This window comes from Vombatus ursinus, unplaced genomic scaffold (genome assembly GCF_900497805.2).
Source record: "Vombatus ursinus unplaced genomic scaffold, bare-nosed wombat genome assembly UNPS02014793.1, whole genome shotgun sequence".
In the NCBI taxonomy this organism is placed as follows: domain Eukaryota; kingdom Metazoa; phylum Chordata; class Mammalia; order Diprotodontia; family Vombatidae; genus Vombatus; species Vombatus ursinus.
The window spans coordinates 624,623-643,321 of NW_020954571.1; the positions used below are offsets into that span (position 1 = coordinate 624,623).

Below are 18,699 nucleotides of genomic sequence, written 5' to 3' on the forward strand. Positions count from 1 at the left end.
CTGGTGGTTCCTCCTATTGGCTCTAATTCTTACTTACAACATCACTAATGTGAAAATATGTTTAAAAGGAATGTATATATATAGCCTATATCAGATTGCATGCCATCTAGGAGAGGGAGGTGGGGAGGGAGGGGGAAAAATTTTTAAACTCAAAAGCTTATGGAAGTGATTGTTGATAATTCAAAATAAATTAATAAAAAAAGTGGAAGAAAAAAAAGAAAAAGACAAAGAAATAAATAAATGCCTGAAAAGATTAAAAAAAAAAAAGAATCTATTTGAACCTTAATAAAAACAGGTCACTATATTGAACAAGAAAAAAAAAGTGTAGGTAAAGCCATAGAACCCCTACTCCCACTCAATAATCAGCTCCAGTGGGTGCCTATTGTTGTTGTTCATCCTTTATTTTCAAAGAGGACCAATGACATCATGAGTGATGTCTTGGGTTGGATTTAAGTGAGGCAGAGTTGTATAAAGTCATCAGCCTCAGGGGCAGCTGGGTGGCACAGTGGATAGAGCTCTGGCCTTGGAGTCAGGAGGACCTGAGTTCAAATCCAGCCTCAGACACTTCACACTTACTAGCTGTGTGACCCTGGGCAAGTCACTTAATCCTGATTGCTTCACCAAAAAAAGCAAGGAATAAAAGTCATCAACCTCACTCCTTCTTCCTGAGTCATGGTAATCCAGAGTCAGGACAAAGGTCAAGATGACTGGAGATGGCTCAGGGTGCAGTGGATGACCTTGGTATCTTAGATGCTTAACCAAGCTCCAAACACTCAGTTGGAGCACGCTTGGGGTAGACATCCCCGAAACTCACCAACAGATTTGAGGTCTGTCAATTACCTTCAACCTGGTTTAGCTCATTTATCAACATAGTTTACCAGGGTGTGGCTAGTGCTAACGCAACAGATTCTTGGGGTCACAAGTGAGAGTTGGGTGAAGATGGACACCAAAGGTGAATGAGCAGCCCTGAAAAGGGCTCCCTATTCCCCCCATGATCAAATATAACATCCTGTTTGGCATTTAAAGCTCTTTGTAATTAACCCCTTCCTACATTTCCAGGTTTCTTACACTTAACACTACTTTCTTCCATGCACTCAACAATCCAGCAACAGTGACAGTGGCATACTTGCTATTTATCACATTTAACATTCCCATCTCCCAGCTCTGAGAATTTGCACTGGTTAGAATGTTCTCCTTCCTTGCCTGGCTCTTAGTTTCCTTGGCTTATTTCAAGAATTAGCTCAAATTTCACCTTCTACAGAAGAGCTTTCCCAATACAGTACCCCCTCACCCCTCCCTGCTAGTCCTTCCCCTCTCAGATTACTTTTTTTCTACCCTGTGTATATATGTATGTATATATATATGTATGTATATATACACATATGTGTGTGGTATGTACCTTATTATTATGTTTGTCTCTATCATTAAAATATGAGCTCCTTGAGGGCCATAACTGCTTTTGCTCTTTTTTGAATCCTCAGTGCCTGACATCTATAAACACTTAATAAATGCTTGTTGACTGACCAACTTATCCAATTTCATAGCTAACGCTCAGACTTTTTACAACTTGGTAATTATCATTTGTAAGAAGAGCAAAAACTGGTTTTTAAACATGCTCCATGAGCTTCATGCTCTATAAAGACTGATAGACCTTGAATCCTAGATTCAGTGCTAAAAGGTACTTCAGATCATCTAGTCTAATCCTGTCACAAAACTGAGAAAACTGAGGCTCAGCACCACAAAACTAGTTAGTGACAAAGTGAGGTCTAGGCCAAGGTTTCACGATTTCTAATCCAGTATGTTTTATATTGCATCCTATTGCTGGTTGGGCATCAAGGAAAATATTAAAGAATTAGAGTGATGACCTCACCTAATAACCTAATTATCATTGTGCTATAGCAGAAAATTAAGAGGATCATCGTTTGAATCCTCTCTCTTGCTACTGATCAAGTCCCTTAATTCCCCAAGGCTCAGTTTCTTTATCTATAAAAATGAGAGGTAGGACTTGATTCGTAAGCTCCCTTCCAGTTTGAAATCCATTATACTGTGATCAACCATCTACCAGGGATACAAAGTACTGTGTGCCAAGGATACAAAAATGAAACCATTTCTTCCCCTGAACTTACATACTTTTCTTTCTTTTTTCGCTTTTTTTTTTTTTTTTGGTGAGGCAATTGGAGTTAAGTGACTTGCCCAGCGTCACACAGCTAGTGAGTGTGAAGTGTCTGAGGCTGCATTTGAACTCAGGTCCTCCTGACTCCAAGGCCGGAACTCTATCTACTGCAACACGTAGCTAGCTGCCCCCTTAAATACTTTTAAAACTTGGATTTTTGAATACACAACCTCTTTGGGAGATCTCACTTCTAAAAATACCTTTAGAATTTAGGCATTGTACAGTGGAGGACCTGGGTTTGAATCATAACAGCCATCTCTCTGAAACTGTCTTCATCTGTAAAATGACTGTTGTTAGACCACTGTAATATCAGCTCCTGGTATTCAACACCTTCTCAGCTCCCTCAGTTCTCTTTTTCCTCTGAATGAAGGGCTGGAGTGCTGAACAATCAACTGCTCCCAAAACCTTCTTTTACAGAGAGCTCAGAACTTCCAGGTAAACTCTTCATTTTCCATCAGTGGTTTTGCTTGGACTAAAATTCTTAATCTGAGGTGAGTGAATTTTTTTTTTTCCTTTCACCAGACTGCCAAAGGGGACCATGGAACAAAAAAAGGTCAAGACCCTCTGGACTATGAGATGATCTCTTAACTGTCATTTCAGTTCTTAATCTGTGATCCTACCTAAGAGCTGGAGCCTTTAAAATGGCTAATGTCACTGACAGGCATCTAGCTGTATAGCCTAAAGTATTGCCAGGTGATTGAATACTTTCAAGATTTAACACCTCTTTCCAATACACACTCATACACACACACACACACACACACACACACACACACACACAGAGATACATTTTGCAACTCTCCAGCTTTATCTCATGTTCCTCCTTTACAGAACTTCTGCCCTTCTGACAACCTGTTCATTATTCTCTGACCGTTAAATGTTATGACCTTCTGCCTCACTCCTTTGTTCAGTCTGATCTCTTTGCCAGGAATATCTTCCTTTTCCTCTTTGGTTATTAAATACCTTTCCATATTTTACAGCACAATTTGTCAGTGTCCATAAAGCCAACTCCTCCATGAAGCCTTTCTCTGATCCTCAATCAATAATGATCTCCTCCTCCCCTCCCAGGCAACGTATGATGAAATATGCTATGACTTCCTGACAGAAGTGATAGGCTCATGGTATAGAATGCTCTCTCTCACTACACACACACACACACACACACACACACACACACACACACACACACACCCCTTACATGTATACATATACATAGGTATGTATTTTTAGATATGACCAATGTGGGAATTTGCTTGATTGTATATTATTTGTTATAGGAATTTTGTTTTTGTTTTTCAGTGGGGAAGAAGGAGGTAGGAAGGGAAAATAAATTTTTACTAATTGAAAAAAATTTTTTAAAAAAGCAATAATCTCCCCTTCTTGAATTTCACATTATGTATTCTGTTGTAAGTCTCTGATACATAATATTACATGGTATCTGTGCTGGTGTTTCATCTCTCCACCAAACTTTAAATCCTACAAGTGCAAGGATCCTATCTCCCCAGGGCTTAGTATGGTGCTCTACATACAATAGGTATTTAATGTTTGTGGAATGAATCTTTCTAGTGGCAACTTACCCAGAGTTTGAAGAACAGAAGATTTAGTCACCACTGCAGACCTCCCAACTCCAAACTTCATTTATCCATGTTGACCCCACTCACCATCTCCTCTGGGGGAAAGTGAGTTTCTGGCAGCAACAATCCTAAGAAACTAAATTGTTTCCAAATCCCATATCCTGTAGAGTCAGTTAGTTCTGTGAAAATCTAACAAAGGCCAAATCTCTCTAACCCAAGGGTGGGGAACCTGTGGCCTCGAGTCCTCAAATGCAACCTTTTAACTTGAAGTTTGGATACAGTCAAAGGACTGCACTTCAAGACCTAGAGGGCCACATGTGGCCTTGAGGCCGCATGTTCCCCACCCCTGCTCTAACACACCTCTCCTAGAGGCAACTAGACATGAGACAAAAGGTTAGGAACTGTCTCACCATAACTTCTGGCTGAAAAAAAAAAAAAGGCCCAATCTCATTAACTCTACAATGAACATCCAGCCCTTTCCACTGATTCTATATATCAGCACTTTCAAAATAGGCTATGGGTATGGGAAGCCATTCGTTTATTCTAATACCAGGCTCTGCCCAGCACTGCACAGTAACATATTAGGAATCTTTTGGCTAGGCTGACTACACCCTGCAGTGCTTTCATTCAAAAGCAAATTTCAACAGAGCAGTCACATACAGAGGTTGAGACTCATCCCTAGGGCTAGTTTTAGGTTGAGGTTTATCCCTAGGGCTAGTTTTAGGTTGAGGCTGAGGAAGCAGCCATCTATTTGTTGTGATATGAAAAGCACTAGGAAGCTATCTACCTGGCCCAAAAATCTCCCTTGTGGGCCCATAGCAATTCTTGAAATTCAACCATTAGAGTAGTGTTTGTTTGGGTTAAAGCATTCTTCCCTAGGGATATGCTTTTATCTATCATTATCACCTTATGTGAATTAAAAACACTCAGAAAAATTCTCAAGGCAACTAGTAGCAAAGAAAAAGTTTTGAAAGTGGAGAGGGTGGATGAAAATTGAAACTCTGGGCATTTTTCCAGGAAGGCAGGCCTGGGTCAGCATTAGGGCACAAAAACTAACTTGGCCGGCTTCACAACTTTGCCTTCAGCAATCCTAGTTTATTCATCACATAACATCGAGGCCTCACCCTAAGACAGAGAACTTTTAAAAGCAAGATAAGACAAGTACGAGTATACCAGACCCATTTCCAGGCTACAACCTCACTATTTCCAAATTCACTCAGTTCATTCAATCTATGTGCAATAGCCATGGGCATCAATCATCCACACCAAATAACTCTGGCAACTCCCCATTGTCTAACTGGGCTAAAATGTAGTATTTGTGGGTACCAGGTCCCATTACAACTTCCATTCCATTCTCTCACTTTATCCTACATAAACAAAACTACACATAAGACTATTTCCCCTTTACTATTCCTCCACACCTGTATTAACCCTCTTCATTAGTTTATACCTCTCCTCCATGATTCATCAAAAACAAAACAAAAACCCACTGCTTCCAAGCAGGTTTTCTGATCAACCCAGATGTACCTATCATCTGATACCATCTCACTGAAATCAAACTATTTATGTAGTTTATGAAGTTATTTTGTGTCATTTTCTTCCCATCAGCTTATCTTTAACAGTATTATACCTCCTAGCTATTTAAGACCTTAGATTCACACATACATTATGATAGCATCTCACAGAGCACAGTGCCTCCTTGTCACTGTTCACTAAATATTTTATGATATTCTTCAAAACAGCTATAATTCTCTGAAGTTTTTGCTTTAAAAGGAATACTCATCTACAACACCAAATAGGTTGTACTATGAGAAAGGGAACTATCTGGTAAAAAAGATTAATTTTTGATAATTCATTTCATTTCCTAAGTGTATAAAAGATTCAGTATTCTCAGATCATGTCCTATTCTACATCTCTTTAATAACACTTGCACAAAAAGAAAAGGTCGACTTAATGACTTTCCAATTTGTACAGACAAACACTACATTTTAGTCAAGAGAGATCAAAGATTATTAAAATAAGGACTTTTAAAAGTAACATCTCCTGCAAAAAAATTACTAGCAGCTTATATAATCAAAAAACTTTTATTTTAATATGTTAAAAATTTACACGACACCTATCAACACACTGTCAGTCAGTGTGTGGGGGGGGGGGTGGTAGAAGGGGCAGGAGAATTAAGACTCAGTAATCATTCTAGTCCCCTAGCAAACTGTGTTAACATAGTTTATGACTACTACCAAGGTTGGAACAATCTATCGTATGAACATGTGTTACCTAGAAAATTTCCTTAAATAGCTGAAATCTGACTTTGTTAAAACTCAGCTCAGTGGATTATTAATATTTGCTTTCTGGAGGCCAGTGGTATTAAAAAATACACACACCAAATTAATTCAAATATTTATCATTAATACTGGCTGTATAACTAAATCATGCTCCTAGCACCATATCTGTCGAATGAACTCTGAATTCTAGAGTTTTTGCTATACCCACCTAACTTAAGCTGCTCCAGAGTAACATTAAATCTTAAAACAAGTGTGCATGCCACACTATCACTTTCATATAAAAAGTATGGCGTACCAAACCTATGCAATTATTTTTATAACCAGGTGAAATGAAAATGCAGCACTAGAGCTACCTTTTAGTCACTGCAAATCACATTCTGATGTTTTATTAAACCAGCAAAATATTCAGAGTCATCTTTAAAAAATAATATACAGGCATCACCAGCAGCTGTTAACATTTCATTTGGTAGATGTTTATACATTGTTCTCCCCCAAAACCTCTGAACACCACAATGGTACAAAAACAATAACAAAATTCAAGTTGAATTTAATGCATTTACATTTATCAAAAATCCTTCCTTAAGTTTCAGCCAGGGATTGGTATGTAAGTGTTTAGATTCTAGGGTTGGGAAACTGTTAAAGAGGTAAATATAACATCCCAATTACAACTATAACCTTCTGTTATTAGTTAAGACTGGGATACTAATAGAACAAATTTCAGCAAAGGAAATGCACACTGGATAACCTGAATTTCCAGAGTAAATTAATAATCTCTGATGAAAAATGCTCATAGGCAACAAACTATTACCATTTTGTGTAGCAAGCACAGGCTTGATTGTACAAAAAAGGGGGGTGGAGGGAGTAAAATTTCAGACTGGTGAGAATTTTACCAATCTTGTAAGCACTCAATAATAGAGCCAAGAGTCACTGGAGCAAGACAGCTACTCCAGTAAAAACCACTATTGGAGAAGCCTACAGTTCAGTTAGAGAGGACATCTGGGACTAGTCCTTGATCCCATCAATATTCTCAAAAGGTTTATTTTTTAAAATAGAATTTAAATAGCCCAGTCACTTTTAGGCAACTGAATCAGTTCTTCAGAAGATAAGGCATTATCTTTTCAGATTTAACCTTGGAAGTCAATGAGGAGAAAGTTTTAACCCAAAAGACTGTAACAACTACAAGGAAAGGGGTATTAGACATGGGTGGGTGAGGTGGTCTGCATGTCTTCTCTAGCTCCAGTAATAATATCAAGACATCACAACTAGAACTGCCTGAGAATATAACTTTGAAAAAAGAAACAAACAAACACACTTCCTGCTGTGTCCTCCAGAGGTGAGATATGGGAATAGTCCATTGCTATGGTGGTTTTTAGTACCATAATTTGGTGGATACCATGTACTACTTGGTACTCCCCAACTCAGGCATCAAAGATCTCATCTAATGGTGTACAGACCTTATCAAGACTACAAACATTTCTCCCAAAGTACATATAAATTCTAAAATTTAGACCCACACCATAAGTCATCTTATTTTTGCTTACATTCATAGTTTTTACACCAAATCCTGTGGATTCTTTCATTAGAAGATACCAATCAACAAGAAAGGAACTCTCACCGGACCTGCCTCTATTGAGGTTGTCTGACAAGTTAAAACCAAGTAACCAATGCTTCAGTAGTAAAATAATTACTGGCTTTTCAAACTATATTGCATTCCCTACAAAGTTAGTATAAATATGAAGCCCTGAGAACAAACTTTCATATAGAACACTTCTATTAAAAATATCAAAGCTTTGTGATCTGACAAAATTATAAATTATATATATATATATATTAAATAAATAAATACCTTTCCATAATCACATGTAAATATCAAAAGGTAAAGATTGTCTATGTCAACCAATGGGATGGTGGAGAACAGGTATAAGAACAATTCAAAAAGAATCAATACTGTTGAAGATTCATTAGCTATTTTCTTAGTCTTCCTTTCTTTTTCTGTATCTTCTCTTCTCTTTAAGATCAAATAGTGCATATTCCCACCCTAGGTCTGGCTTGAATGATGCACAGACATGTGGTCGCAGTGGCTTTAACTCTTCATTCAGTAAGCTGCATGTTAATATTGCCATGTATGCTAGGCTGAACTCTGAAGTTGTAAACATAATTATTCCATCCTTTTCCATGGACAGAGAATATCAATTTTGACAGTGCACTTAACAATATTCTTCCTGCCTACAAGGTCCCCCACTGGAAACCTCTTCCTATGTCTGTCAAATCCCAACCCAAAATTTTAGTATGAGAATTTTAAAAATTCGCCATCAGTAACGTATGGAATTACCAATATTCCAAACACAGTGGAATGAGCATAAAAGGTAACCATTGTCTGGATGCCAATTTCCATGGTTCCTCTCTAAAATCTGCTGAATTGGCCACCTGACAGACACACCCTTGACCCTGACTGCATACTAAACAGGTATGTATACTAATGGTTTGATTTTACTAGCTTCTTATGTGGCATTGTCTGATAATTTGGTTTGAATCTACATAAAGTCCTCATTCACATCGAGCCTTCGGCAAAGGACTATATATACCTAGAATACTGTTAATTTTCCAGCAACTGGAAGCAATTAGCTCTACCAAGACAAGTAATGATCTTCAGAAGCTATACAGCCCAAATAGTAATTTGCCCTTTTGAAGAGACACATCAAAGCAACCACCTTTTAGTTTTTCCCTATCAAATATTTAAAAGATCAACATTCTAAAACAACTTGAATTAAGTTTCAGCAAAAAAAATATATATATACACACACACACAAAAACATTTGCTCAGTTTGGGGATATTTTAAAGATGCAGTACTTCTTTGGCTATAAAACAGCTTTCTTTTCACGTGTAATTTCAGTTTATGGAAGCAAATTGAGTCTAGAATAGGCTTATGAAACTAGTTAATTTTCTTAATCAGGGGTCTTAAAAATCTGTATACAGAAGGAACAATAAACTCAGGAAATTTTCACAACCTGGGAGACGTTACTTTAATAAGGGTTATTGTGTACTATTTGGATAAATTTTATACAAAGAATCATTTTGTAGTACAAATGAAAAATTCCTATTGTACTAAAAGCCAAACTTTACATTGTAACATGGATTTTGTATATTTAAGATATTTTGCTCTTTCATAAATATTATATAGAGTCAAACAGGTAATGTGTTAGTACTTTGTAAATTATCACTAATCATTTTAGAAGTATAGCATTCTCCCTACCCCCATCATTTTTTTTGAAGGGGGAGAGGGAAGTGATTACTCTTCAGAGATGAATATATCATTAAATTCCTCACTTAGATGGTCAGTCACTCTTTGCAAATTGGTCAGATGCTAAAAATACTGACTTGTAAACTTACTCTTTTGAGGGGGAGAAGTACCGGAGGAATATTACTCTCTATCAAGGAAGAAGAAAGAAATGAAAATCATTTATTCCACAGATTTTCAAGTTAAAAATAAATGTATTAAGGACTTTGAGTTAAAAAAAAAAAAAAGCCCAAACTCCCAAGGGATCACTTTTAAGTGAAAGCATGGTGGAAAAATAAGAACAAACTATTAGAGAACAGATACGTTTGCAACACTTCACACATATGTTCAGGAGTGTCTTACACAGATCTTTTTTTCCAAACAAATACGGGAACCAGAAAATGCCTAAAAGAGCTGCAAAAATAATTCTTGATATTGCTGACCTGAAGTTTTAAATCTAAAACCATGAAGATACCTGGTCAGTGAGATAAAAATGCTTTTCTACAGACTGGTTAACTAGAACTGTCATCTAGCTAAGCTCTCAGCTACAAGACTTCTATATTCATTGACTATTTATGGAAGAACGGTAACTGCACAATGTGTAAGCCAACTAATGCCAGATAATATTTAGGAGCCAATAATCAAGGCAAATATGTTAGTGCATTAAGGCAGATGTTATTTGGCTGCCTTCAAGAGAATGTTAGTAACCAAAACATTCTCAGAAGACAACTACTTCTGGCAATTATAATGAACAGAATATTTTTTTTTTAATTTAAAAAGAGGGCAAAGAGGCAGAAAAGTTATTAGCTTAATGCCTGTAACACAACTTGCTTTTCCTAGGGGGGGATGTGGGGAAATTGTGTTCTAATGATTTTTAAACTCATTAAATTAAAAGAAAACAGCCTTTTTACCATCAAAATGTGTCTGCATATTAATGAAATCTACCCCTGTAGATATTGAAAATATTGGTGTGGCAAAATGAACTGTTAGAGAAAAAAATACTGCATCTTTAACATAGTGAGATGTGAATTGCTTAAAGTAATGTAACAATTTTTCTTTGGGTACTAGAACAACACTAACACAGAAAATAGGAAAAAAGAAAACTATTTATTAAAGAAATTTAACCTATGAATTAATCTACTTAAATTAGTATGTCTGACGTTAACAGTTTGGATTGAAACATGCTCTCTCAAATAACATCTAGATTTTAAAATCAAACTCTAAGGGTCAATTCAAATAGCATTTCATTTTAATAATCATAACTTAATACTCTTTAGAGATGAGTATATCATTTAATTCTTCACTGAAGTGGTCAGTCACTTTTTGTAAACATCAGTCAGATGGTAAAAATACTGACTTCTAAACTACCCTCACGAATTCTTTTTTTAAAGCAATAAGGTATAAAACCAGAGCAGTCATTATTATCTCAAACAATCCCATGTAAGTTGCTTGCATGAGTATTTTTTGAGATACGGATTTTTTTATTCAATCTAACTGAATGCAAACCTTTCTTCCACTACCAACAAATCCATAAGGCAACTACATTTCCAGCTGGCCCTAAGCTACACTCTTTCTTGTTTAAGAAGTATAACTGAGAGGACCTCTAGCCAAATACCAAAAGCTACTTTTCTTCCCCTCCCCCCAAATCCTCAGCTCCTTCTTCTCTGAGGAACCTGAAGCTGTGGGCAGCGGAAGCAGCAGAATAGAGGGGTGTCCATCCCCCTAGGTGCGGTTCAGCGTCTGAAAGATCCTGGAGATCTGTAGCATAACAGGTCCTGTCTCAGGGTCATTCATCCATTGGGTGCTATTTAATGGGTTTTCAAGCATATCTTCAAATGCTGTGGAAAAAGGAAGAACAATATTCACTTCATGATGTCTTTAGTAAATATTAGTAATTATGTAGTGCTTGCGTTTTTTAAAAAACTACTTTCTAAATATAAAGGGGACATCCTTAAATATAAAGAGAACATACACAGATCAATCAAAGAACAGTAAATGTTTACTATACACCAAGTACTGTGTTTTGAGCTGGGGATACAAAGACAGAAATGAAAACCTTCACCTTCAAGTAACTGACATTTCATCAGGGAAAAGAACATATGTAAGAATATGGAATGGGAAATAAGGAATGGAAATGGGAATCAGATCTGTGATTTCATTGGTGATGGGGAATTTTATAGTGAGGAAACTTCCTTTGCCAATGTTGGTGAGGATATTCTCCGCAACTTATATTCCTAAAGAGTTCCCTATAGCACTGAGAAGTTAAGTCAGTCAATGAGCATTTATTAAGCATCTACTATGTACTAGCCACTGTGCTAAGTGATGGAAAGACAAAAAAAGGCAAAAGACTGTCCTTGCTCTCAAGAAGCTCACAGGATAATGGAGGTTAAGTGAATTGTCTAGGTTCACAGTCAGTATATGGCAGAGGTAAGAGGAAATCAGGTCTTCCTGACTTCCAGCAATATGCCATGGTGTCTCTGATATAAAAAAAAAATAATTTTTAAAATATTTTTAATCAATTTTAGGGGTTGGAGAGAGGAGAGTTATTAGTAGGTGGTGGAATCAGGAAAGGCCTCATAACTTTGAGGTGAGTTCTGAAAGAAAACTAGAGGTTCTATTTTCCTATGGTGATAAGGGAGTGGAAAGACATGGAATGGGGAAATAAAACATCACATGCAGAATAGCAATAAGGCTAGTTTGGCTGGGACAAAAGGTGTGTGATGAGGAAAGATATGTGGTAAGTCTGCAAAGGTTGGCTGGAGTCAAGGACTTTAAATTATAAACAAGGGAGTTTACATTTTATCATAAAGGAACTGCTGGAGTTTACTAGGCAGGGGAGTGATTTGGTCAGAACCTATGCTTTAGGAATATTGCTTTGGCAATTATGTGGCTGATCAATTGGAGGGGAAGGTGAGGAGGGAAGAAGACCCTCTAGGAGGTTATTGTAATAGTCTAGGCAAGAAGTGAAAAGGGCTGAACAAAGGAACTGGCTGTGTGAATAGAAAAAAAGGGATAAATAAATGTGAAAGATTCTCAGGGTTAGAATTGACAAAAGTGGCAAAGGTAGCAAGTGAAAGTGAGGAGTTAAGGATGACTCTGAGGCTATGACCCTAAGCAACCAGAAGGATGGCAGTGCCAAGGGGGCAGCAAGGTGGTGCAGTGGATACAGCACCGGCCCTAAAATCAGGAGGACCTGAGTTCAAATCTGGCCTCAGACCAAACACTTGACACTTATTAGCTGTGTGGCCCTGGGCAAGTCACTTAATCCCAATTGCCTAAAAATAAAAAAATATATATATATAAAATAGGATGGCAGTACCCTCTACAGAAATAGGGAAGTTCAAGAATCTGGGACAGGTTTTGGGGGAAAATAACAAGTTCTGATTTTGGACATATTAATTTGAGATGCCTATAGGAATTTCTGTTTGATATGTCTAATAGGCAGCTTGTCATAACATAAGTGTCAACTAACATAGAAGTATTGACTAGACACTTTGGATCAATAGATATGAGAAAATTATAGCAAGAAAGATGTTTATTCTTACTTTTTCCAAAAGTAGCCTAATACAAGTGTATAGGCCTTTTTGATTCAGCAAACACTTAATAATCTCAGGTTAAGTGACTCAATAATCTTAGGTCAAGTGGAACTCAACCCCATACTAATACAGGATCCTATTATTTAAGTTTGTTATTGTATGGATTAAGATTTATGCCACATCAAATCTTGTCTTCTTCCACAGGAATAAAGTAAAAATCTGACAGTGCATGGCTAGCCCATAAGGCAATTATTATTTCTACCAGTATCATAAAAGAATTACAATAATTCCTTTTTACAATCTCTACCCAGAATATGTAATATCTGCACATACCTAAGAAAGTGATTAAATGTTTTCCCCCAAATACTCCACATTTGAAATTATAGGCTTCAAATATATCATCAAATTTTGTTCCTACCAAATAAATAAAGACTGAATATTCTGTAATAACTTGTAATTCAAATTCTTTGATTTTCCATGTCAAAACTCAGTGAGCAAAATTTCATTAAGCTCTTGATAAGAAATTTAGTAACAATTAACCAACTTACAAAGTTTTATAAGAGTGTTCATTATTAAAATACTTGGCATTTTTTCAAAAAAGAAACTATACTATTCACCTGATCCAGAACATGGAGCTAAATATAATACCAAACCAAATTTCTATAATTTAAAATGTGCAAGTGTTAGAAAGCTCTTTTGACCAATAAAATTTCATTTAACACTAAGTTTTCATCAACAAGAGTTTTTGTATCCTTCAAAACATGGCAGTTTATTTAAAGTACTCTGAAAGTCAGTTAAAATTCAGTTTGACAAGTTGTGATACATGAATGTAATGGGGTATTACTGTGCTGTGAAAAGCAATAAATATGCCAAATACAGATAATCAGAGGAAGATATAAACTGATGCAAAGTGAAGTAAGTAGAAGCAGGAAAACTATACACAATGCCTACAAGAATGTAGAAGGAAAGAACAATAATAAAACAATAGAAACTGAATACTATGGAATTGTGATGACTAAGTTTGGCTCCAAAGAAGAGACATGAAAAAGTACTCTCCTTCCTCCACTTCTTTATAAGTGGAGAACTATGGGTGTGGTTCATTACACATAATGTCACACTTTTCCAATGTGTCTGTTAATTATGCAAATTTTTTTTCTTCTTTGTTAGAGGGGATGGCACTTTGGGAAAGGAAGAAAGGAGATACACATTGGAAAATGTAAGTAATATAGAAACAAAACACATCAATACAATTTTATTTTGAAAAATCCAGTTGGAAATATTTAAGAGCTGGTACCAAAATAATTCCAAGTAATATCATAAATTCAAGAGTAGTAGTCATTGGAATTAGTTCTCCAACAAACATAATTTTTTAAAAATAAGGAAATTATTAACTTGAGAACTGACATGTAAACCAGAAGCTAAATTCTATCAAAATTCCGTTACTGGTACATGTAGACTCACCTAGCCCCCACATACACATTTTATTCTGATGTAGGCTTAATACAGATGGGTTTTTTCCAGGAGAGGAACTTTTTTTGGGGGGGGAGGCAATTGGGGTTAAGTGACTTGCCCAGGGTCACACGCTAGTAAGTGTCAAGTGTCTGGTCTGAGACTGGATTTGAACTTAGGTCCTCCTAACTCCAAGGCCAGTACTCTATCCACTGCGCCACCTAGCTGTCCCCAGAGGAACTTTCTTTTTGACTGAAAACACAGCTGCACCACAAAGCAAAGCTCCAAACAAGTCAAAGTCTTGTTTTCATAGTTACTATTTCAGCCTTGACAGATCCAACATAAAAGTCTATGCTAAAAGCTGCAAATGCCTTTTAACTCTATGTACATTCCTATAGAAATTTATCAAGTATGTGTTTCCTTTTGTATTTTTTTTTTCCAGACCGTGAAATAAACCATACATTGCTCCTAATTTTTTAATTCAATTCAATCCTTATGGCTAAGATTGTTAATATATGCTGCCACACATGTAGAGACTGCCACGAATATGGTTAATTAATTCATTCACAAGAGATTTTAAGTGTTAGAAAGATTCAGGCCAGTTTTTTGTTGTTGATTTTTTTTGTCCTGTAGAATATGTAACTCTCTAGTAGATCTAAATGTCTAAGTCCTCAGAGAGTCATATTCTAGATCACAAGATCTTGGCCTGCCTAAGAAATTACAACTCCTCATATTTCTACAGTACTTTAAATGTTATAAAGTGTTTTCCTTATCCTAAAGGGTAATGTACACATTATTAGATTATTTTATTGATGAGAAAACTGAGACTTAAAAAGGTTAAGCAACTTGCCCACAGTAACCATGATATAAAGTGTTAGAACTGGAGGATGCCAGACAGGAGAGGTAATGCCTAATGAGAGCTAAAAGTATAAAATCAATTCTCAATTTTTTTAAAAAAGTGATCTTTTTGAATAGCCAAGATTCCATTTGTCTGTGTGCAAAATGCTGTAATACTTACCTAACAAGGTTTTAGGATTAGTTAGTCCTAACTGCACAACTGGGTTGTCAAGGATGGCTTGAAAGAGAGGACTATCTGGATCAATTCCCTTATCTAAATCTTCTGGTGAGGGTTTTCTGTCTCCCAGCAGCCATTCACACTGAAAAATTCAGGAGTAGTAGTCATTGGAATTAGTTCTCCAACAAACATAATTTTTTAAAAATAAGGTGTAAACCACATATATAAACAATTACTTTATGTTCCCAATAAAGGAATATTTTCTTAGTTCTTTAAAAATTCTCGATGTTTACTAATTGAAAGTAAAAAATAAAAATTAAACCAAGTCTAGATTGAAAGTGATGTACCCTGAAAATTAGGCTCTGGAAGAAAAGGAATTATAAATCTGACTCCCATGGTTGCTTCTGCTACTATCATTCAGTTTAACTACTGTGGTTTCTCCACTTGTAAAATAAAGGCAACAGCATGATCTTCCCCATGCTTTACCTCTCCTAAACCTATTCTTTGTCCTCATCATCACTTCCAGTGTCTTCCTCTCTCAGTAACCTCTCAGGACATTACCACTGCTCTGGACTTACTTTTCTCCCTTCACAGTATTAATCCTATAGTTGACCAATTCAATACTACACTGTCCTTTAGTCTCGAGTCTCTTGCTCACTGTCCTACTACTGCTCATGTGTTGCCTAGCTCTAACCCTAGGATATTTCCACTATCCACTTGCTTCTTCTGCTTCCATCCGAGCGCTAAATGAGGCTAGAGAAAGGAAGTCACAGCATGGTGTTCACTAAAAAATTACGTTCTCTAATTCTAACCAGGCACTAAATGTAGCAAGGCAATCCTTCACTTCTCCCTAACTGATCCTCTGTAACACTCCCCAGAAGTTCTCTTAAGCTTGAGAAAATAGAGGCTATTTTCTATGAATTCCCTCTTCTCTGCATCTCAAAACCCCTTGACATTACCATTCCATTCTTTCTTCCTTTATTTACTCTGGTCTCTGATAACGAGGTACATATCCTCACCAACCCCAACTCTTCTATATGTATCTGGGACCCAATCCCCCCCCCCAATTCTTTCAGCAGAGTGATCTCAAATTCATCCTCCTACTCTCTCTCTAATCTTCAATCTCTCCCTATTCTTCCCCGCTGCCTATAAACTTTCTTATCCTACAAAAAAAAACAACCTTTATTTGACTCTATTTCCTAAAGCTATTATCTGAGAACTCTTTTCCCTTTCTCAGTCAAACTCCTCGAAAAAGCTAACTCCATTTCCTCTTCTCTCACTCACTTCTAAAGCTCCTGCAGTGACTTCCAATCTCACCACTCAACTAAAACTGCTCTCTCTCCAGTTACCAATGATCTCTTCATTGCCAAATTCCACAGCCTTTCTCCTCCTCCTTGACTTCTCTGAAGTATTTAACAATATTAACTACCTCTTGTTCTGGGTTTCCATGACTATCCTCTCTTTATTCTCCTCCTGTCTAACTACTCCTGCTCAGTGTCCCTGGCTGGATTATCATCCATATCCCACTCTCTGTTTTTATTCCCCAAGGTTTGGTACTGGGTCCTTCTCTTCTCTTTCTACATGCTCCCTTTTTCGACAACCTTTCCATCACCCCAGTCTCCTGCCTTTAGGGTAAGGAGAGAAAACAACACTCCATCTCACCAGGTTTCCTGCCTGGTCTTCATGAGAAAAAGAGAAACACCATTTCATCAAGCACCAGACTCCTCCCTTCCAGGGGAGAGGAGAAACACAATTCTATCATGGTCTTCTGTGGTTAAGGAAGGGGAACAATACCATTCCTTTAGCTCCCAGAACTTGTCCCCTCCCTGAGATGCCTAAAGCCCTGAAAGGACTCCATCCTAAGGCCAAGTTTCTAGGGACAATGAAACCCTCAATGATTAGCAAACTCTCACCTGGTCATACCCTTCCCATCCCAATGATTCTGAACCTCTGATCTCTCATTCCCATTCCCTTCAACCCAACCCCTCCAATGTCTAATTCTAAAGGTTCCCACTCCTTCCAAAGACTGCTCCATGGGTAACAAATATACTAACATCTTAAATCTTCCCCTTTCCAACTCCTTCTATCTTCTGGTTCTCACCTTCCTGAATCCATAACCTCCCTGGCTTCCCTTTCCAGCACTTTTTGTAGTTTCACTCATTTCTCCCTGGACTCACTGTTGAGGCGAGAGAGTTAAAATACATCTTGCTCTCCATTGCCACATCCAGGTTCTTCCTCTATAACCAACACTCAGTAGCCTCTCCTCTTTCAAGGTTCACTCAATGCATACATACCACCCAATCAAAATTCTGGTAGCTATTATCTACTGACCTCCAGGACATTCCCTTTCCTTCCTCAATAAGTTCAATGACTAGCTCATGATCTCTCTCCTTTCCTCCTACCCTCATACTAGAGAAATTCTACCCTCACTTATCGCTCCTTGTCTACTGCTTGTTTCCCTACTGTCCACAAACATGCCCACGTCTACCCAATCCCCCCAAAATCCTCACAGCCATCACCAACAGTTATCATCCCATGTCTCTTCTCCCTTTTGTGGCTAAACTCCTTATGAAGGCTGTCTATAATCAATGTCTCCACTTTCTTTCCTCTCACTCTCTTAACTCTCTATAGTCTGACTTTTGAACACATCATTCAACTGAAATTGTTCTCTCCAAAGTTACCAATGATCTCTTGACAAACCTAATGGCTTTTTTCCAATCTTCATCCTTTCTGACATGTCATAAATGGCCAAGCATTATCATCCTGAGAAAAATTAATCCTAGGCATGAGGGATAACATATATAGAAGCAGGAAAAGAGAGAATTAGAATGAAAAACAGGAGTAGTATAGTTTGGTTAGGGTAAAGAGTGGATGCAGGGGAGTACTATTAAACAAGGGGAAAAGAAGTTACCCACACTCTTCAAATTAGGTTTCGAAGACTATGAAGTGAACAAAAATCTCCATTTCAACTGGAAATATTTCAACTATGTAGTACTCACTGCTGCATTTTGCTGGTTGTTGTTTACTTTCAGTGCATCTACCACTTCCTTTTCATCAAATCCCATCTCCATCAGAGCAATGACAGCCTAAATGAGAATTCCACAGCTCATTAAATGCCATGCTCACTGAAAACAAGTCAGCAAATTCAATGAACAAGTCATCCAGTATGGAACTAAACCACTTTTCTTCAACAGTATTTAAGCAGAAGGTGCTTTTTTAAAATTTAGTACCACTGGATTTGCCATAATATAATTATTTTCCCTTATACCTTTATTCCAGTATGGATTGGGTACTGACTATCCAATCTGATAATTACTAAAGCAAAGGATGGTATAATGTATAATGATCTTACTAAATGAAGATAGGAATGTCAGTATAGAACCCTCAATGTT

General features: G+C 37.1%; 1 protein-coding gene across 2 annotated transcripts in view; it reads right to left on the reverse strand.

The window, feature by feature from the left end:
* Nucleotides 1-5,863: 5,863 nt before the first annotated feature.
* Nucleotides 5,864-18,699, reverse strand: part of UBAC1 (UBA domain containing 1) — a 37,025-nt gene continuing 24,189 nt past the window's right edge. Inside the window, exons 8-10 of one of the 2 annotated variants that reach the window (XM_027869603.1) lie at nt 18,307-18,393; nt 15,311-15,449; nt 5,864-11,145 (exon numbers count right to left, since the gene is read on the reverse strand). In XM_027869603.1, the coding sequence (XP_027725404.1) occupies nt 11,030-11,145; nt 15,311-15,449; nt 18,307-18,393 (342 nt within the window). In that variant the 3' untranslated portion in view covers nt 5,864-11,029. The remainder of the gene's footprint in view (nt 11,146-15,310; nt 15,450-18,306; nt 18,394-18,699) is intronic. The other variant, XM_027869604.1, reaches the window with a different exon arrangement.